This window comes from Podarcis tiliguerta (assembly GCF_965153285.1).
Source record: "Podarcis tiliguerta genome assembly, chromosome: 17".
Classification (NCBI taxonomy): Eukaryota; Metazoa; Chordata; class Lepidosauria; order Squamata; family Lacertidae; genus Podarcis; species Podarcis tiliguerta.
This window is the reverse complement of record NC_139550.1, coordinates 38,942,589-38,964,369: the sequence shown is the minus strand read 5'-3', so window position 1 is coordinate 38,964,369 and position 21,781 is coordinate 38,942,589. Positions and strand designations below refer to the sequence as shown.

General features: G+C 43.4%; 4 protein-coding genes across 4 annotated transcripts in view; 2 read left to right on the top strand and 2 right to left on the bottom strand.

Moving 5' to 3' along the window:
- SHFL (shiftless antiviral inhibitor of ribosomal frameshifting) overlaps window positions 1–21,781 on the bottom strand; it is a 320,289-nt gene that overhangs the window by 200,983 nt on the left and 97,525 nt on the right. The window lies entirely within an intron of this gene.
- Window positions 1–21,781, top strand: part of LOC310668132 (intercellular adhesion molecule 2-like) — a 200,882-nt gene that overhangs the window by 84,490 nt on the left and 94,611 nt on the right. The window lies entirely within an intron of this gene.
- On the bottom strand, window positions 2,996–3,934 carry LOC310668200 (olfactory receptor 1K1-like; the record flags this gene model as incomplete). The annotated part of the gene is made up of 1 exon (XM_083421218.1): window positions 2,996–3,934. One exon carries the CDS (start codon window positions 3,932–3,934, stop codon window positions 2,996–2,998), a length of 939 nt encoding a protein of 312 aa, XP_083277344.1.
- LOC310667280 (olfactory receptor 1F1-like) lies at window positions 4,232–21,477 on the top strand (the record flags this gene model as incomplete). Its single annotated transcript, XM_083419120.1, has 2 exons — window positions 4,232–4,307; window positions 20,552–21,477. 2 exons carry the CDS (start codon window positions 4,232–4,234, stop codon window positions 21,475–21,477), a joined length of 1,002 nt encoding a protein of 333 aa, XP_083275246.1.

Genomic DNA, 21,781 nt, shown 5'->3' with positions numbered 1-21,781 from the left:
AGGGGTGACATAACTGGGCTCCTGAGCCCCACAGGGGTGCCACAGAAAGAGTGTAGTTGGTCAAGGGAGCCATGGGCTCAAAAAGGTTGAAAACCTCTGACATAGGTGATTGAAGTACCAACTGGTAATATGATGCTTTTTCTCTCTTTGAAAATCATTTCACCTCTATCTGTCTTTCTTTACTGTTTCCCCAATAACCCACTCTAGTCAGATTCCATATTGTGGCCCTTCAGGTGTGGTTGGGATGGAGCGAACTGAAGTCCAGCAGCATCTGGAGGGCCATAGGGTCTCCAGCCCTAAGTGAAGCCAATGATTTCTCTTCCACTTGGCCATTATTTCTTGCTTCCCCTTTTGGAAAAGGGGCCCCAAGACTCATGGGGAAGACTCATGGGTGGAAGGATCTGTCAGTTGAGATTCTCTCCATTTCTCATTTTTCCAGTCTTGAATTCAGTTCTCCACAATGTTCTGCAACAATGTGTGACATTTTAAAAAGAGTCTTAATGAAGATTGGTCAGCATTTTTGTGTGTTCCTTTTTTAAGAAAGCACATTTTCACATGCAGTTTTGAACAAGTCATACATTTTTGCAAACCACTTCTCCTAATATAATAATGTTATTTCTTTAAATATCTTTTTTTAATACTTTCCATTAATATATGCATTTTTGTAAATGCTGTTTTGTTGGAGAATTACATTGCAAAAGTCAGATAAGTAGAAATTTCAAAAGATGGCCATGTATTGGTTCTCATACTGTTTCAGAAATTTTGGATTTCATAGAATCATAGAATCCTAGAGTTGGAAGAGACCACAAGGGCCATCGAGTCCAACCCCCTGCCAAGCAGGAAACACCATCAGAGCACTCCTGACATATGGTTGTCAAGCCTCTGCTTAAAGAGGCTTGAAGTCCCTGAGGCTTTGAAGGTCCCTGAATTTCTCTCTCATCCCTAATGGTGACAAATGGTACAACTAGATGGTAGGAGTTCCGTGAATAAGATCTCTCACAGTTGTTGTGTTTTTTAAAAAAAAAAATGGATAGCAGATGTGGGATGGGGGGGGGCTCCAAATTGGAACAGGATCATCTCTCTCTATACCATTAGAGTCTCTATACCATTAGAGTCTATATATAGATCTCTCTCTATACCATTTTCCAGGGAAAGAATCCTTTTTCTCTGAGGAATTTCCCTGAGAACAAACACTGAGAGTCTTCCACTGTTGCATCCAGCTTGGTTCTGGGGCCAGATATCCAAATGCATGATCTCATAATTATAATATAAAAAGCTACATAATAGTCAATTTGCTACTGTCTACTATGGTAGTCTCTAAATCTGGTTGAAACTCTTTGCTCTCCCTTTCCCCTCTTGACAACTCCTTTTTCATCTGGCAAATGTATCTACATCTGTATTGTTCGTAATATATCTAGTGTTTTTCTGTAAGCTTTCTTTTCACATTACTTGTTCCTTTTGTGACCTGGTTATGATCCCAGAGGTGTTTGTATGGTGCCTGAGACAATATCAGGTGCCTTGGAGATAAATAAATGTATAGGATAATAAATATCAACATGAATTGTTTCCCCCTTTTATAGGGCCCTTCCAGATGTTTTTTGAATTGAGCATTCATGATGATTTGTGATCATGAAGGTAACTGGTTGCACTTGCAGATGTTCAGGGAGAGACAGGCTACTGTGTTTTCAGTTGGTGCAGGTTCTTAACTTCCTGCTGAAACATTTTTTTGTTTATGCATACATATTCAATGGTGTAATGTCGAGAGATCTCAAATATTTATTGTAAATGTTGTCGTGTATGAAAAGGATGGCTGTAAATCAATTGAAAAACCAATAAATATGTTCAAAAACAAAACAAAACAACTGGCGTTTGCCCAACAAATGATTTCCAGAGAATGCATTGTGTTTGGTAAGTGGGACCTGCATATCCTATTGTGTCGATGGCATTCTGCAGAATATGCCCACTAAAAGCCACCAGTATGAAGGACCCCAAATGGATCACCTTTTTGTGTGTGTCTCTTATGCTTATTTAAAATATGGGGGCTCACACATAAACAACCCCTTCATTAAGGAGCACCTGTAGCTCCAAATGTGAAATTGCTGCTTTTTGAAGATGGACTAGATCTGCTCCTTCACCCCCTTGTTTTTGTATGTGTTTGAAGTGCCCGTCAAGCCCAGGGCAAAAGAAAATAGGAAAATCTAGGCAATGGTGAGGTAACATTTTCATTTTATTGTGGCTCCTACATATATTTCCCACCTCAGACAGGCAGGTAACAATATTCAGTTCAGGGAGGGGCAGCTTCCAATAAAGGTCTAGAAGACTATGTATTTCCACGCTTTACTTCCCTGCATGTTTTGTGATTTTAGATCTCTGCTGGGGCTCTCACCAAAGGGTACTTGCCCCAAACCTGGATCTTGACATCCAGGAAATTCTCCTTTTTATTATACAATATTTTATTCTTTAACAAAATACCATATATTTCCCTCCCAGCTCCCTGCTTTTTATGCTCCAGCCAGCTCCCCCTCCCCCAGGTCTTTAGCTTGCTCTCAACCACTTGTGCTGGGTTCCCCCCACTTTGGGGGCTAGGCGGCGTGTGTGAAATATTGAGGGGTGCCTGGGCCCCCTTGAATTTTTGAGGGTGTTTGGCCCCCTGGCCCCCAGATGGTGCCCTTGCTCTGAACCACCCAACCATACTCCCATATCCAACTTTTTCCTGGTCACTCAAACCACAGTCAAAAAGGAATGATTGGAAAGTGACCCTGTGGTAGACTCCATGACAACATGGCTACCTTTGGCACACTGACAAGCATTTATCTAACAATTTCCCTGTGTAAAATGGCTATTGGAATCCAGAGGGAAATTCACCTTTTAACATCATGTAAATGTGGTTGTAAACCGTGGAGACTGTTCCATGAATCCCAGAAAACTCAGTTACAGTGGATGGTGTGATTCAAACATTGGTGTTGTTCAGCAAGGTGTCTTGGAAGAAAGGCACTCAGTGTGTTCCCACCTTCCTGCATAGAGTTTTGCGAAATGCTCCTTTGACATCGTCATTCCTCAGGCTGTATATAAAAGGGTTGAGCATAGGTATGACAATGGTATACATGATTGTGGCAACCCTTCCCTTTTCTGCTGAGTAGCGAGCAGTGGGCTGGAAATAGACCCCAATTACTGTGCCGTAAAAGAGGGTGACCACCAGCAGGTGAGCTCCACAGGTAGAGAATGCCTTGCGCCACCCAGAGCCCGCAGGCAGCCTCAGGACTGTGACCAGGATAAGGGCATAGGAGATCACAATGAAGACAAAGGGGCTCAGCACCACTAAGGCCCCCTCTGTGAAGATCAACATCTCAATTAAGCTGGTATCAGTGCAGGACAGAGCCAGCACAGGCTGGTGATCACAGAAGAAGTGGGGAATCTCATGGGAAGCACAGAACGAGAGGCGGGACATCAGGATTATGTGCAACAAAGAATGGAGGTGGGAGACAATCCAGGAGCCGGCCACAAAACCCACACACAGGCTTTGACTCATCATGATGGTGTACTGCAGGGGGTTACGGATGGCCACATAGCGATCATAAGCCATGGAGGCCAGAAGAAAGCTGTCGGTGACCCCAAAGGCAAAGAAGAAATACATTTGAGTCAGGCAGGCAGCATAAGAGATGCTCTTGGCTTCTGACACCAGGTTGACTAACATCTTGGGCACGGTGACAGAGGTGAAACAGGCATCCACCAGGGAAAGGTGCCCCACAAAGAAGTACATGGGGGTGTGCAGATGAGCATCACAAAGGATCAACAGGATGATCAGGAGGTTCCCTAGGATGCCCACTATATACATCACCAGGAAGATGACAAAGAGGAACTTCTGCTGTCCTGGTTGGGAGGACAGACCGATGAGAATGAAGTCAGAGTGAGTGGAATGGTTTGCACTGGCCATGTCTCTGAGGAGCCTGAAAGGGAACTAGATTAAAATTCATGAAGTCTCTGCAAGCAGTTCACCCAGCGCATATGATGTATTTAAAGCCTTATTAGGCACATTCTCTACAAAAAGGGTTTCCTATGCCATGCATACTTTTGAAAGCATGAAAAAGAAATCTGCCCTCTCCCTGCACAGCTCAATCCGTGCAACTATCCAGAGCGTAAAGCACAAGGGAAGCAAAGGAGGCTACTCCATCTCATCACTCTGCTGACAGCCTGCAGGGTCAGAGAGGACAGGTGAGCAGGCAGTTGCATCATGGAGAAAAAGCAGTGGGGTCAGGGGGCTCAGAAGATCAACAGCAGGCCGTCTGCTGTGATGTGGGCCTTGACAGGTACCCCAGAATGCCAACTGCTGGTGCCAACCCTGTCTGTGAATATCCCTGCTTCCCTAAATGTAAATCACAGCTGTGATTCCATCGCATTGGTTATGAGCAACGGGAAGCAGGAGCAGGCTCATTATTTCATAAAACTATTGCAGATTGTGGCATGTAAATTTTGCCTCCTATATCTGCATTATATAGGGGTAGAACCTTGCTTTTTAAAAGTATGTTGCAATATCTATGATTTCACATACTTCAATTGTCACTTTCCCTAGGATCATAATTACAAGGGGGGGGGGGGAGGACACTCTGTCCCACATCCATTGGCCAAAGAAGTGAAAACCATCAATTACTATTCAAGCAACAACCTCAGTAAGCAGGGGTGCCAACTTGAATAAAATATGGGAGGTGGGACTTAAGCACCAACCAGCTTAATCAATCACACACCATTTGAATGACAATGCCCATCAATGGCGGGCAGACGGGCTTGGACCCCTCAAATATTTTATGCAGGGGGAAGGACCTTGGCCTCTGGGAGTTGGCTCCTATGCCAGTAAGGGAAGTTCAGCCTGGCCTCAGCTGGACATAGGTAAACGGACCCCTGACCATTAGGTCCAGTCTTGGACGACTCTGGGGTTGCAGCTCTCATCTTGCTTTATTGGCCAAGGGAGCCAGCGTACAGCTTCCGGGTCATGTGGCCAGCATGACTAAGCCGCTTCTGGCGAACCAGCGCAGTGCACGGAAACACCGTTTACCTTCCCGCCAGAGCGGTACCTATTTATCTACTTGCACTTGACGTGCTTTTGAACTGCTAGGTTGGCAGGAGAAGGGACGGAGCAACGGGAGCTCATCCCGTCGCTGGGATTTGAACTGCCAACCTTCTGATCGGCAAGTCCTAGGCTCTGTGGTTTAACCCACAGTGCCACCCTGGACATACAAGCTTGTTTATAGCTTCATGCTTTATTCTGGCCTTAAAGAACAAATCCCCTCCTCTGTCTTTTCCCTCCACTTCACCTGGTCTTTTTATTTCCTAAGTTTGGTGACAGGGCCACTTGGAGTGTGACATGCTCAGGCTCAATACTATTCAATGGAGGGAGAGGTGACATTTGGAGATGTTAACATAGATCAGGACCCACCAGCCACTAAGACTTACTCTGACACCTTTCCTCTCTTTCTCCCTTCCAATCTTCTTAAATCTCTCCTGTTTCATGGAAGGTGTTGATGTAACCCTCAAGAGCAGTGTTTCCAAAACTTGGGCCTCCAGCTGTTTTTGAACTACAATTCCCATCTTCTATGACCACTGGTCCTGCTAGCTAGGAATGATGGGAATCATAGAATCATAGAATCATAGAGTTGGAAGAGACCACAAGGGCCATCGAGTCCAACCCCCTGCCAAGCAGGAAACACCATCAGAGCACTCCTGACATATGGTTGTCAAGCCTCTGCTTAAAACCTCCAAAGAAGGAGACTCCACCACACTCCTTGGCAGCAAATTCCACTGTCGAACAGCTCTTACTGTCAGGAAGTTCTTCCTAATGTTTAGGTGGAATCTTCTTTCTTGTAGTTTGGATCCATTGCTCCGTGTCCGCTTCTCTGGAGCAGCAGAAAACAACCTTTCTCCCTCCTCTATGTGACATCCTTTTATATATTTGAACATGGCTATCATATCCCCCCTTAACCTCCTCTTCTCCAGGCTAAACATGCCCAGCTCCCTTAGCCGTTCCTCATAAGGCATCGTTTCCAGGCCTTTGACCATTTTGGTTGCCCTCCTCTGGACACGTTCCAGTTTGTCAGTGTCCTTCTTGAACTGTGGTGCCCAGAACTGGACACAGTACTCCAGGTGAGGTCTGACCAGAGCAGAATACAGTGGCACTATTACTTCCCTTGATCTAGATGCTATACTCCTATTGATGCAGCCCAGAATTGCATTGGCTTTTTTAGCTGCCGTGTCACACTGTTGGCTCATGTCAAGTTTGTGGTCAACCAAGACTCCTAGATCCTTTTCACATGTACTGCTCTCAAGCCAGGTGTCACCCATCTTGTATTTGTGCCTCTCATTTTTTTTGCCCAAGTGCAATACTTTACATTTCTCCCTGTTAAAATTCATCTTGTTTGTTTTGGCCCAGTTCTCTAATCTGTCAAGGTCGTTTTGAAGTGTGATCCTGTCCAAAAACAGTCCAAAAACAGCTGGAGGCCCAAGTTTTGGAAACACTGCTCTTGAGGGTTACATCAACACCTTCCCTGAAACAGGAGAGATTTAAGAAGATCGGACCCAAGTTTGGGGAACACCATTAAAGCAGAGCAGTGGTGGCTAGCCCTCAGTTTGGGAGCCTAATCTGGCCACCCAAGCAAATATTTCTGCTCCCCCCATCAAGTCTGCTGGCAGCAGCAAAGGAAAAAAAGATCATTTGAGGACTGGACAAGGAATGATCACACCTCCTCCTTATGGCTCTGTCCAGCTCACCTGGAGGAGCTGGGCTCTGTGTGTGCCTGTGTGTGACCTGCATGCTGGTGCATGGAAGGGTGTGTGTGTGTGAGAGGGTGTGGGGTGGGCAACCCGCCACTGGCATACAACCCCTGGAAAGATTTGCCACACCTGCTCTACAGGAACTAAACTCAGCAGTGCCGGGTTTAGGGTGGTGCAGGCGCCAAGCTGAGGAGGCACAAAACAGCAGCAGCAGCAGCAGCAACCAGAAGAAGAACTGCACCAAAAGGAATGATTGTGAAAATGAGAAATATGGGGGGGGGGCTCCAAATGTGTTCTTTGCTCAGGGTGTCATATTACCCAGATCTACCCTGAACCCAGATACATGTAACCATCACCTATATTCTTCTTGTTCCACATTTGCATCTATGTTAACTTCCCTGCCTCCTCTCTTCCTTGAAACAGGCACCTGTTGTTGTTTTTCCTTGCTCTTTTACCTCTTATTCCTTAAAGCCCCAAGTACATCAATGGTGCTTATATATCTGTGTATCCACCCCCTTCTCCCTGGACCCTAAAGGTCGGGCTTATCCACACTTTGCTGTTGGCCTGCTCTTCCCAGGCACAGACCTGCACTTTAAAACTCTTGTGTCCAAGCACCCTGCTTTTTTTGCTCCAGAGTTTTCCCATTGAAAACTCACTCTTTAGTGCTCAATCAGAGCAAACCTTAATTTAGGCTTTCTGGAGCAAAACAAAGGGGCTCAGATGCAGAGCTTTAAAGCACAGACTGTGCCTGGAAAGAGCAGAAGAAAGGTAAGGGTGGATAAGCCTGCAGACAGGTTGATCAGTAGACAACAGAGTAGGGAGGGAGAAAAATGAAAGAAATCCCTCCATCCTCTCTCCAACCCTTCCTGGCTGTCTGAATCATAATTTTCCTGCTGCATGCCAGCTCAAAGCAAGAGGTAGCTTCATAGGAGTTGTGGAAGTTTATTTCATTGTAAATTGAGAAGGATCTCATGCTGGCCAAGGGGAAAAGAATGGTGCTGCTGCCATCCTTCATCCTGTTTCCAAAGATCCCCTTTCTCACACACAAAGATACGGCAGGAATTCTAAGTATAGTAACTCAAAAGCTGGATATTTAAACCCCTGACCATGTTCCATGGAGGTTACTTGCCCAGCTGTGCTCAGCTGTCCAAAGATGGCTTCATCATAGAGGGAGTTGGGAGCAGCAGAAAGCAACAAAGACCTGGATAAAAAGCCAAATAACAAAGTTGTGTTCTAATATGCAGCAATGAGAAGCACAAATTAAGGGGGGTTATATTTATAGCTACCATAAAGCTCACTCAAGCAGCATCCCCATGAGCTATGATTCTGTAGCAGACAGAGACACGGATCCCTTGGGGGCCAACACATGGGGGAGAAAGAGAACAAGCATTTATTTAGTCTTCTTTAAAAACTTGGAAGTTCCCTGAGGTGACACCAAGCAGAGACCCAGCTCAATAGTTCAGAAAAGCCTCTCTTGCCTGATGTGTGGGCCTCACCATGAAGGAGCACCCCAGTGCAGGGGCGTGGGAAGGGGTGTGTGGTGGGTGCGGTCCACCCCGGGTGTCGCCCTTGAGGGGGGTGACAAAATGGCACACTGTGGGAGTCGGCACTTACCGTGGGGCCTGGGCTGCAGCGCGCCCAAGCCACGCGTCTCTCCTGGGAGTGACACGGTGGCTCTGGGCCCCGTGCTGCCTGAAACAGCAGCATGGGGCTTGCGCCCACCAGGCGGAATCTGTGGGCAGCTCGCCCCCCTGCCCCCCTGGGCGGATTGCCACGCCGCTCCCCTGGGCAGATTGCCACAGCACCTCCATGCGATGCCCCCATGTGCAGATCGCCACAGCGCCCCCAGGGATGGATTGCCCTGCCCGCCCCCCCCGCTCCAAGTGCCGGAGCAGCTGGCTATGCCCCTGCCCCAGTGCAGCCATCCAAGAAGCAGCCAGAGGGAAGCTACTGCAGTGGTATTCCCATCTGCACTGGCAGTGGGAAATGGGCCAACACAGGGCAGGCTGAATCCTGAGTCAGCCCTGCTGCCATCCGTCCATGACAGTAGCAGGACCAATCTGGGTCTCTTGTCTGGCATGAGCTGTGGGTGTGGTGGCAGCTACACCATCCCATTCAACCCTGTGCTGCCAGCTAGGGATTTGGATTGCCACCTTAAACTGCTAGATGATACCATGTGGAGAGGGAAAGTTGGTAGACTGGGGGAATTTGCTGCAGCTGGGCCAGCTAGGGGGAGTCCTCCGTCCCCTCTCTCCAGGCACAAACCCCTCTCCTTGCTTGCCTGATGTGTGGGCCTGAGGGGATGAGCCACAGAGTAAGGTGATCACATTAAAGCACATTATGTCCCCTGAAGACTCATGGGAACTGTAGTTTACCCCCCACACAGCTACAATTTCCAGCACCCTTAACAAACTACAGACCACAGACTTTTTTGGGTGTAGCCAAGTGTTGAATGAAAGTGTATGGAGTGGATCTGCCCAAAGCAGTGTTTTTATTGCTGCATTTAGATAACTTAACAGTGCAAATGCCCCACTGAGTTCAAGGGGACTTCAGGTAAACATGTTATAGGATTGGAGCTTAATTGCTAAGGCAATGCTATGTTCTGTGTTTATTCAATGTTATTCATACATTTACATTTTCTCCTGGAGATAATTTCAAAAGTTGCCTTTCTAAACAGATGCAAGGGCTATTGCCCCAAAGTTTTTGACAAAGTCTGATTTATGCTAGGTGAGAATTTGGCCAAGTTGCTTTGGTGCAGTAAGGGGAGGCAGTTAGCCATCCCCTTTGATCCAAAGGTACAATAGCTGCAAATCCAGTTCATTTTGCTCAATGCAGGAACCAGACTAGATAACCCTGTCTAGGAAATTGCACCCAAGATATCCAGATAATTCCCTCCCTTCTATGCTGTGTTCATCTGCGTCCCCAGATGCTTCGGGGCTCAACTCTCCAAGGATTTCTACTGTCTTTAAGAAAAACCCCGTGTGGTTAATTATAGAAGGGAATGGAGCTCATTAGAAGTTTGTTCAGGAACCAAGTTAGTTAGTGAATATTGCAGTTTATATCTGTCTATCATGCCTCCATTTGTGCTCTCCTATTATTATTATTATTATTATTATTATTATTATTATTATTACTGAGAATTTCCACCAAATAAAGTGATTTTTTAAAATGATGGAAGTTGTAGTCTAGCAACATCTGGAGGGCCGCATGTTTCTTACCCCTGATTGCCTATTAATTGACAGTTCTTTCTGTGTGCCAAATCCAGAGTGATAGCAGCTTGAGCAAAGAAACTCTGCTTGCAAATTTACTATAACAATTTGCTGGAACATACAAATAAAATCCTTATCTGCTTTCTTATTATCCCAAAATCCCAGCTTTCAGGAAAGAAAGTTAAGACTTTTCCAGATGTTTTCTAGTCAGGTATTGTATCTTAAAGGAGAGCTAAAGTTATCATGATTTGCTTTTCGTATAATTACCCCTAGACCCTGGGCTATCTTGAGCATTTGTTAATGGAGAATCTCTTTGGTTTCTGGAAAATAGATTGCTAACAGGATAGGAGTTTGGGGCCTCTAACCTGGGCATATTTCTTCTAATATCTGCATTAGGGCCAAGATAATGAATCTTCCCTTCTTGCCTGTTGGAGCATTTCCAAATATTATCAAGACAGGTGACAGAGGCAGGAGCAGTGCTTTTTTTGAGACGGCCTGCGCTGGTATGCCGTGCTGCCACCTCTTTTTCTCCCCACCACCATCCCGCAGCTGCTGTTGCTCACTCACTCACCCACCCACCCACTCCTTCCCCCATCGCACTTCCCACCCTGCTTCATTCTCCTCCTCCTCCACTGCTTCCTGGAGGACCTTTTAACAATCGCAAAGCACCTTCCAGGAAAGTGCCCAACTATCATAAAAAGGTCACACCAGATGTAGCGTTCCCAAAGCATGGAAGGATTGGACTCTGATTAATAGAATACACACGACCAGCAAGACTCTGGGAGGGGTGCCAATAATAATAATTCCTGTCCACCCCTTGGCCCAGGTCATTTTATTCACAAAAGAACTTTTTACACAGTGTTTGTAAGAACCAATCAGATTTCCTGTGAGCATTTCAAAACCCCCACATGGGACAAAGTCAGATCAGATCAGAAGAAATTCTGTTAACTACAAAGACTACTCTGAGCATGCATATATATCTGGGAGTAAATTAAATAAAACAGGACTAGAAAGGAGGAATGCATCCAGCAAACCCGGAGGTCAGAAACAAGCAGTAAAGGAAGGAAGGATGGGTAGTATTTACCATCTCTTTGTGAACTCTCTTCCTGGCCCAGAGATCTATCTAAAGATTGAACTACATCAAAGTAACCTACTCTCTTTATGTACTGAGGATGCCTGGGTTCTGGAATGCTGATATGTGCCTGTCAGGCAGAGAAATAGGACAGTAGAGAAAATGGCCAGAGAGGCAGAGCCTTGTGGGATTTGATCAGAAATTATTGTCAATGAATCAAACCCAGTCAACGCAATGCTTTCATTGTGGACACAATGGCTTGATGCATATTTTATAATTCCTCAAAGTAATCCCATCTGATCACTACACCAGAGCAGCTGGTTAGAGTTGGCTGATAATGCCAAGGTTTGATCCTCATCTGGGACAGCTGCATATTCCTGCATTGCAGGGGTTGGACTAGATGATCCTGAGGGTGCCTTGCAACTCCACAGCTCCATGATTCCATGATTCTGCAGCTTCTGGTCCTGCCTCCTCTGCTTCAATGTCTGAGTCTGAACTGCTCCCTGCAAGAGGCTTTCCTTGCTCACTAAAGCCTGTTGCCTCTTCAGCATCCAACCATCCCACCCCCCATTCTCCCTCTGATCTCTCCTCAGTGTCCCACCACCAATCCCTGGGCTCTGAGCCTTCTTCCTCTGAAGCATCTCACCCCTCATCGTCATCCACCTAGTCCCTGACAATGTGGAACTGATATAGGTATAGATATTAATGAAGCTAATTGGGAAAACGCATGATCCATTTTTGTCTAAATTGTGTGAAGAAAGCACACAGCATTTAACTTAGCAGTTTGAGCCTAGCTGCCCATTCTTTTGCTGTGCATCTCAAAGCTTCTGCTTTACAGATGTATTCCAGTATTTGCTTTTTTAAAAAAATAATTTTTATTCATTTTCCAAACAATTTTATACAGTCAACACATTATTTAACACTCATTCTTTAGTTTTCGACTTCCCTCAGTTTCTCTGTCAATCTTTCGTAAAAATTCTATTTGTTAATGCATTTCTAAACATAATATTGCCTTTTAGAACTCCTTTTCCTCTTACTCTCTTTTTTGCAATATTTCTTACTAACTCACAGAGTCTCTTCAAAACCAACAAGCGTTGTCTATACATCACATATGTTTTTCAGATATTCTGTAAATCTCCCCCAGTCCTCGATAAACTTTTGGTCTTTCTGATATCGAATCTTCCCAGTCAATTTATCCAATTCTGCATATTCAGTCAATTTCCTTCTCCATTCTTCCACTGTTGGAATTTCTTCCTGCTTCCAGAAGTATCCTTGCAGCAGTCACTGCGTATTGAAACAGTTTACAGTCTCTCTTATTAATTTCGTTTCCTACCATTCCTAATAGGAAGGCCTCTGGTTTTTTCACAAACGTATATTTTAACATCTTTTTCAATTCATTGTATATCATTTCCCAGAAGCCTTTCACCCTTTTACACTCCCACCACATATGATAGAAAGTACCTTCTTTTTCATTACATTTCCAACACTTATTTCATGTTTTGTACATTTTAGCCAGTTTAACTGGCGTTATATACCATCTGTAAACCATTTTCATTGCATTTTCTTTCAACGCAGTACATGCCGTAAATTTTAACCTTTCATTCCATAATTTCATCCAGTCGTCATATTGTATATTATAACCGAAATCTCTTGCCCAATGTATCATTACTGATTTTACCTCTTCATCTTTTGTATGCCACTCCAGCAACATTTTATACATTTTGGACAGATTTTTATACTCATTATTCAATACCTCCGCTTGAAATTTTGATTCTTTGCCTTCATACCCACACATTTTACAATCTTTTTTAAACATTTCATTAATCTGATAGTAATGTAACCAGTCATAAACAAATTCTTTCACCTCTTCATAAGTTTTCATTTTCCATTTCCCCCCCTCTCTTATTACCACTTCTCCATATGTTATCCACCTCCCCCTCATATTGATTTTTTTCACGCTCATCACTTCTAATGGCGAAAGCCAGTGGGGGAGTCTAGGTTCCAACAAATTTTTGTACCTCTCCCACACCTCTATCAATGATCTTCGAAAGATGTGGTTTTCGAAACCTTTGTGAATTTTTTTCTTTTCATACCATAAATATGCATGCCAACCAAATCTGTTATCAAATCCTTCTAAATCTAACAACTCTCCATTCTCTAATTTAATCCATTCCTTTATCCAACAGAGGCATGATGCTTCGTAATATAATTTCAAGTCTGGCAGGGCGAAGCCACCTCTTTCTTTCGCATCTGTTAATAACTTAAACTGAATCCTTGGCCTCTTGCCCTGCCAGATATATCTTGAAATTATTTTTTGCCATTCTTTAAAAATTGATGCCCCCTTGATTATCGGCAATGATTGGAAAAGGAATAGCATCTTTGGCAGCACACTCATTTTTATCGTAGATATTCTCCCCCAAAAGGACAGTTTCAGTCTTCCCCACACCTCCAAATCCCTTTTTATTTGGTTCCACACAGGTAAATAGTTGTTTTGAAACAAATCAATGTTCTTGGGGGTTAACCATATTCCTAAATAATTCACTTTGTTCACCACTTCTATCTCTGTCCTTTGTTGTATTTCCTCAATTAATTCTTGATTCATGTTTTTAGCAATAATTTTTGTCCTTTTTTTGTTGAGATAGAATCCTGCAACTCGACCAAATTGCTCTATTTCTTCTAAGATTCTTCTGACACTTTCCACTGGTTCTTCTACCATCATTACCAGGTCATCCGTGAATGCTTTAACTTTGTATTCATTTTTCCCTATAGACACCCCTTTTATATCTTCATTTTTTCTTAATGATTTTAACAAAACTTCCAGCACCATAATGAATAATAATGGTGACAATGGGCATCCCTGCCTTGTACCCTTGGTTATTTTAATATCTTCTGTAGTGTAGTTGTTTACTATCAACTTCGCTTTCTTGTTCTGTATACAGTGGTGCCTCGCAAGACGAAATTAATCCGTTCCGCGAGTCTCTTCGTCTAGCGGTTTTTTCGTCTTGCGAAGCAACCCTATTAGCAGATTAGCACTATTAGCGCTATTAGCGGTTTACCGGCTATTAGCGGCTATTAGCGGCTATTAAAGGCTTAAGGGATTAGCAGATTAGCTGCTAAAAGGCTACTAGCAGCTTAGCGCCTTAGAAAAAGGGGGTGGGGAGCGGAAAAAAATCTCAAGAATCGCAAGACATTTTCGTCTTGCGAAGCAAGCAAGTAGAGAAATTCCTCCTGCGAAGCACCTCTGAAAACGGAAAACCCTTTCGTCTAGTGGGTTTTCCATCTTGCGAGGCATTCGTCTTGCGGGGCACCACTGTATATTGCCTTTATCCCATTATAAAATTCCTTACCCACTTCCATATACTCTAAATTTTTTAGCATAAAGTTCCATGATATGTTGTCAAAGGCCTTTTCAGCATCTACAAAAATTAAGATAGCTTGTTTTTCATTCCTGGCATTCAGATATTCCAATATATTTATTATGTTTCTTATGTTATCTTTCATCTGTCTGCCAGGAAGAAAACCCGCTTGATCCTTATGTATAAATTCTTGCAGTACTTTTTTCATTCTCTTTGCTAATATACTCGCGAAAATTTTATAATCAGTATTCAACAACGAAATAGGCCTATAATTTTTGACCTGCGTCAAATCTGCATCTTGTTTTGGGATAAATATGATAAAGGCTTCTTTCCATGTTTCCGGGATTTCACTGTTCTTTAAGATGTTATTTATAACTTCTTTCAATGGTACAAGTAGGATGCGTCTCATTTCCTTATAATATCTAGCTGTAAATCCATGTGGTCCTGGGGCTTTTCCTTTTTTCAGTTCCTTTATTACCTCTTTTATTTCTTCAGTTTCAATTGGGGCGTTCAAAAAATCTTTTTTCTCCGTCGGGATCTTCTGCACTTCTTTTTCCTTTAAAAATCTGTCTATCTTTCTCATATTATTCTTTTTCTTGCTTTTGTACAATTGACTATAGAAGTCCAAGAATCCTTTTCTAATTTATTTCGGGTTTTCTACTTCTGGGACGTCAATGATCATAGAATCATAGAATCATAGAGTTGGAAGAGCCCACAAGGGCCATCGAGTCCAACCCCCTGCCAAGCAGGAAACACCATCAGAGCACTCCTGACATATGGTTGTCAAGCCTCTGCTTAAAGACCTCCAAAGAAGAAGACTCCACCACACTCCTTGGCAGCACATTCCACTGTCGAACAGCTCTTACTGTCAGGAAGTTCTTCCTAATGTTTAGGTGGAATCTTCTTTCTTGTAGTTTGGATCCATTGCTCCGTGTCCGCTTCTCTGGAGCAGCAGAAAACAACCTTTCTCCCTCCTCTATGTGACATCCTTTTATATATTTGAACATGGCTATCATATCCCCCCTTAACCTCCTCTTCTCCAGGCTAAACATGCCCAGCTCCCTTAGCCGTTCCTCATAAGGCATCGTTTCCAGGCCTTTGAGCATTTTGGTTGCCCTCCTCTGGACACGTTCCAGTTTGTCAGTGTCCTTCTTGAACTGTGGTGCCCAGAACTGGACACAGTACTCCAGGTGAGGTCTGACCAGAGCAGAATACAGTGGCACTATTACTTCCCTTGATCTAGATGCTATACTCCTATTGATGCAGCCCAGAATTGCATTGGCTTTTTTAGCTGCCGCGTCACACTGTTGGCTCATGTCAAGTTTGTGGTCAACCAAGACGCCTAGATCCTTTTCACATGTACTGCTCTCAAGCCAGGTGTCACCCATCTTGTATTTGTGCCTCTCATTTTTTTTGCCCAAGTGCAATACTTTACATTTCTCCCTGTTAAAATTCATCTTGTTTGTTTTCGCCCAGTTCTCTAATCTGTCAAGGTCATTTTGAAGTGTGATCCTGTCCTCTGGGGTGTCAGCCACCCCTCCCAGTTTGGTGTCATCTGCAAATTTGATCAGGATGCCCTTGAGTCCATCATCCAAGTCGTTGATAAAGATGTTGAATAAGACCGGGCCCAAGACAGAACCCTGTGGCACCCCACTAGTCACTCTTCTCCAGGATGAAGAGGAACCATTGATGAGCACCCTTTGGGTTCGGTCAGTCAGCCAGTTACAAATCCACTGAGTGGTAGCATAGTCAAGACCGCATTTTACCAGCTTCTTTACAAGAATATCATGGGGCACCTTGTCAAATGCCTTGCTGAAATCAAGGTAGGCTACATCCACTGCGTTCCCTTCATCTACCAGGCTTGTAATTTTGTCAAAAAACAAGATCAGGTTAGTCTGACATGACTTATTTTTTAGAAATCCATGCTGACTATTGGTGATCACAGCATTCCTTTCTAGGTGCTCACAGACGGTTTGCTTAATGATATGCTCCAGAATCTTCCCTGGTATTGATGTCAGACTGACTGGGCGATAATTATTTGGGTCCTCTTTTTTCCCCTTTTTGAAAATAGGGACAACATTTGCCCTCCTCCAGTCTGCCGGGACTTCGCCTGTTCTCCAGGAATTCTCAAAGATGATTGCCAGTGGTTCTGAGATCACATCTGCCAGTTCTTTTAATACCCTTGGATGCAGTTCATCTGGCCCTGGAGACCTGAATACATCTAAACTAGCCAAGTATTCTTGTACTATCTCCATAGTTATTCTGGGCTGTGTTTCCTCTGCTGAATCATTTGCTCCAAATTCTTCAGGTCGGGCATTGTTTACTTTATCGGAGAAGACTGAGGCAAAGAAGGCATTGAGGAGTTCAGCCTTTTCTGTGTCCCCTGTTTGCATTTCACCATCTTCTCCTCTGAGTGACCCCACTGTTTCTTTGTTCTTCCTTTTGCTACGAACATACCCATAAAAGCCTTTTTTGTTGCTTTTAACCTCTCTAGCAAGCCTGAGTTCATTCTGTGCTTTAGCTTTTCTGACTTTGTGTCTACACGTGCTGGCTATTTGTTTGAATTCCTCTTTGGTGGTTTCCCCCCTTTTCCATTTTTTGTACACATCCTTTTTAAATCTTAACTCAGTTAAAAGTTCTTTAGATAGCCACCCTGGCTTCTTTAGGCACCTTCTGTGTTTCCATCTCATTGGTATTGCCTGAAGTTGTGCTTTTACTATCTCCCTCTTAACAAACTCCCAGCCATCATGAACTCCCTTTCCTTTTAGTATTACTGTCCATGGGATCTCACCCAGCACTTCCCTAAGTTTTATGAAGTCGGCTTTCTTAAAGTCAAGAAATTGAGTCCTAGTATGCTTGGCTGCTCCTTTCCGCTGTATAGTAAACTTCAGACGAGCATGATCACTCGCGCCTAATGATCCTTCCACTTCTACCCCACTAACCAGGTCATCAACATTGGTTAGGACCAGATCTAAAATGGCTGTTCCTCTTGTTGCTTCTCCCACTTTCTGGACAATGAAGTTGTCTGCAAGGCCAGTGAGGAATCTGTTTGACCTTATGCTCTTGGCTGAGTTTGACATCCAACAAATATCCGGGTAATTGAAGTCCCCCATTACTACTATCTCCCTTCCTTTTGCTTGCTTGGCCATCTGTTCCAGGAAGGCATCATCTATGTCCTCCGTTTGGCTTGGGGATCTATAGTAAACTCCCACAATGAGGTCTCTGTTATTCTTCTCTCCCTTAATTTTGACCCAAATGCTCTCACTTTGGCTTTGAGGTTCTAAATCTTGGATCTCTTCACAGGTATACACATCCCTGACATATAATGCCACTCCTCCTCCTTTCTTGCCTGGTCTGTTTCTCTGAAATAGATTGTATCCCTCCATTCCAATCGTGGGACTTATCCCACCAGGTTTCAGTGATAATTTTATTTACTGTGTTCTGTTCCTTTCTTTTCTTAATCTGCCACGCCAGTCATTTTCCTGATTTATTCGCAAATTCAAAATTTCTTTGTCTCATTCTTTTTATATTCCCTTCTACTTCCTTATTTGTTATCATTGCAAATTGTGTTTGTAGGGTCTTTATACTCTGTCTTATCTTCTCATTATTTGGTTTCTTTATCTATTTTTGTTCGTTCTCCATTATCTGTTTTAGTATTTCCTTCTTATTCTTCTCTCTATTTTTATTTTTCAAAGCATTCTGCTAGATAAAAAATCCTCTCATCACTGCTTTACTGGCGTCCCATACCATGTTCATTTTTGTTCCCTTATTGCAATTATTCAAAAAATACTCCAACAGATACTTTTGAGCATTTTCTACTACTTTCTGATCATCCAAAAGGTAGTCGTTCATTCTCCATCTATACGTTCTTTCTTCAAAGCCCTTTAGTTCAAATTTTATTGCACTATGATCCGAAATCACTCTTGGTTGAATTTCAACTTCCGAGATTCTTGGAGTTAGTTCATTTGAGACCCAAATTTGATCTATTCTTGACAGAGATTGATTTGGTTCTGAGTAGAACGTAAATTGTTTCTCCAGTGGGTGTCTAAGTCTCCAAATATCAATCAAATTGCAGTTCTTTATCATCGAAAAGAAAGTCTTAGGTAATTTCCCATCTTTGCTCACCCCAGTTGTTTTCAATCTGTCCATTTCCATTGACACCACTCCATTCAGGTCTCCCATTATTATGATTTTCTGATCCATATGTTCGAACAGTTTTTCTTCTAAATTTTTGTAAAAGTCTGTCTTATTTCCGTTTGGTGCATAGATCCCGACAATTATTATTTTTTCTCCTTGCCACTTTATTTGAACTGCCATAACTCTGCCTTCTTCATCTTTAAAAATTCGTTGAGCTTCAATATTTTTCCTGATGTACAAAACTACCCCTCTCTTTTTACTCTTATCTGCTTGGCAGGGGGTTGGACTCGATGGCCCTTGTGGTCTCTTCCAACTCTATGATTCTATGATCTGAAGATATAAATTCATTTCCCAGTCTTTTATTGATTAGAATTTTTTTATGCCTTCTCGCCACATGAGTTTCTTGTAGACAGATAATATCCAAATTTTTCTTTTTTAAATGTTGTTCAATTTTATTCCGTTTTTTTATCGTTAATCCCATTGATGTTCCAAGTCCATAAATTCAACTCCATTTTAGCCATTTTGAATTCTTTGTTATAAATTTTATAATCCGTCTACCTCTTCTTCTTTTTCTTCTTCCTCTTTCTTTTTTTCTTTTTCTATCTCCTCCGGATCCACTACTCCTCCAGCCTCCATTCCTGGTTCCACTCCTCTTGCTTCTTCGTCCTCACTTCGTAGCTCTTTGTATTTTCTCAAGAATTTCCCTAATTCTTCCAGGCTCGTAAGTCTATGTCTTTTACTTTTGTAGACAAAGGAGATCCCTTCCGGGTATTCCCATCTGAATTCTATGTTATTCTTTTTTAGGATCTGTACTGTCGGTTTATATGGGTCTCTCCGTTTAAGAAGGCTGATCGGGATGTCTTTAAAAATAATTATGTAATTTCCTTTGATATTTAGTCTCTTCTCTCTATTCTTTTGGAGAATCTGGTTTCTCATCTCCCTATCCTTAAAGGTGATCAGGCAGTCTCCTGGGAACTTTCTTGCCTTGGCTGAAAGTGAGATTTCATGTTTTCCCCTCAATACTACAGTTCAAATTACAAGCACATGCACACTCATGAATACAAAACAAAATAAGTGCATAGTGCATTAAATCAAGAGACATTATTCTAGGTAGTTTAAGGAAAAGTCGTCCTTTCCCCCAACATCCAGTCAGAAATAAAACTAGCTATTTTTTCAACAAATCTCTTATTATACAAGATAGTTTTCATTTCACAATTATAATAAGTTAACTTCTACATCATAATTGTATCCCAGATCCCAAAGAACCAATAAGAAAGAGTGTAAGGTAAAGGGACCCCTGACCATTAGGTCCAGTCACAGACGACTCCGGGGTTGCAGCGCCCCATCTCGCTCTATAGGCCAAGGGAGCCAGCATAAAGCTTCCGGGTCATGTGGCCAGCATGACTAAGCCGCTTCTGGCAAACCAGAGCGCATGGAAATGCCGTTTACCTGTCCACCAGAGGGGTACCTATTTATCTACTTGCACTTTGACGTGCTTTCGAACTGCTAGGTTGGCAGGAGCAGGGACTGAACAACGGGAGCTCACCCCGTCATGGGCAAGCCCTAGGCTCTGTGGTTTAACCCACAGCGCCACCCACGTCCCTAAGAAAGAGTGTAGGAGCAGTTAAACAGAAGGAACTGGATCAAAAATTCTCCTTGTCTTCTGTATCTTTCTTTGCCGTGGCTCTGGTGTTCTAGACAGCCTTTACCCTGCTTATTAGTCAAAACGAGCAGCCCAACTGCCACTTCAGCCAGCATCTTCTGTCTATCTGCCAAGCACAAGGCTCATGTTTGCACACCAACTTATTTATATTATTTATATTTATATTTATATTTATATTTATATTTATGCATTGCCATCCCTTGAATTTAAATATGCTTCCCACCCAGGCCACACATGGCCAAAGTGGCATCAAAACCCTTATACAGGCTGCAGCAATTATGCTGATCTTGGTAGAATGGCTTAAATGTAATTTATTCTGCATCCTACAGATGTTCTAAAAGGATGAAGTAAGACAACAAGATCACTGCTTCTGAATTCATCCTGCTTGGCATCTCAAGCCAGCAGGACTGGAATGGACTATTATTTGCCCTCTTATTGATCATGTACATCACCACAATGACTGGAAATCTTACCACTGTCTTGGCTATAAGCCTGGATGACCGTCTCCTCCATACCCCCATGTACTTCTTCCTCAGCAACCTCTCACTGGCAGACATCTATTTCACAACCACCATTGTGCCCAAGTTGTTGGCTGGCACATTCTGCAAAGTGAGGAAGATCTCACATGGTGGGTGCTTCACACAGATGCACTTTTTCCTTGCTTTTGGAACGTTCAACAACTTTCTCTTGGCATCCATGGCATTGGAGCGCTATGTGGCCATCTGCCGGCCTCTGCATTATGCCACAGTCATGAGCAGCCGGGTCTGCCTGATCCTCGTAGCTGTCTCTTGGCTGGTCTCTCACCTCCATGCTCTCTTGCACACCTTCCTGATGTCCAGCCTCTCCTTCTGTGCCTCCAATTGGGTGCTTCACTTCTTCTGTGACATCTTCCCGTTGCTCAAGATCTCTTGTTCTAACACAGACGTGAACATCCTGCTAGTTCACACAGAAGGTGCTGTGGTGGTCAGTGGAGTTCTGTTGTTCATTGCCCTCTCCTATGCATGTATCCTGATGGCTGTGTTGAAAATTCCACCAGCTGAAGGAAAGTGGAAAGCCTTCTCCACCTGTGGGTCCCACCTGGCTGTGGTGACCCTGTGGTGGTGGCACTGTCATCTGGTCTACTTCCAGCCCTCATCCAGCTTCTCAGCCGAGAAGGACACACTGGCTGCCATCATGTATACAGTGGTTACACCCATGCTGAATCCCTTCATCTACACTCTGAGAAATGACAAGATGAAGGAAGCCCTGAGAAAGCTTTTTGGAAGCAAAGTCAACTAAACTCCTAAAGGATGTAAGCCTGTATTTTGTGGATGCTTGGAGTGGAAGGTGGTTCACGATAGGGTTTTCCTGTTGATATTAAGGATCTTTGCATTGTAAAGTTCAAAGCACTACATACTTGACAGTTTGGAGTCCGAAGTCATTGGTGAAGAACGGGCAGCATGGAGCTTTTCACAGATAAATGCTAACATTAGTGTCATCTTTTGGCTTTGTGTTTTTAAGAGTTGCCTTTTAATATGCCCATGTACCAGCACAGACTCAGAATGCTTAAACTTTTTTAAAAAGAGGCACTAGCTTCTGTGGG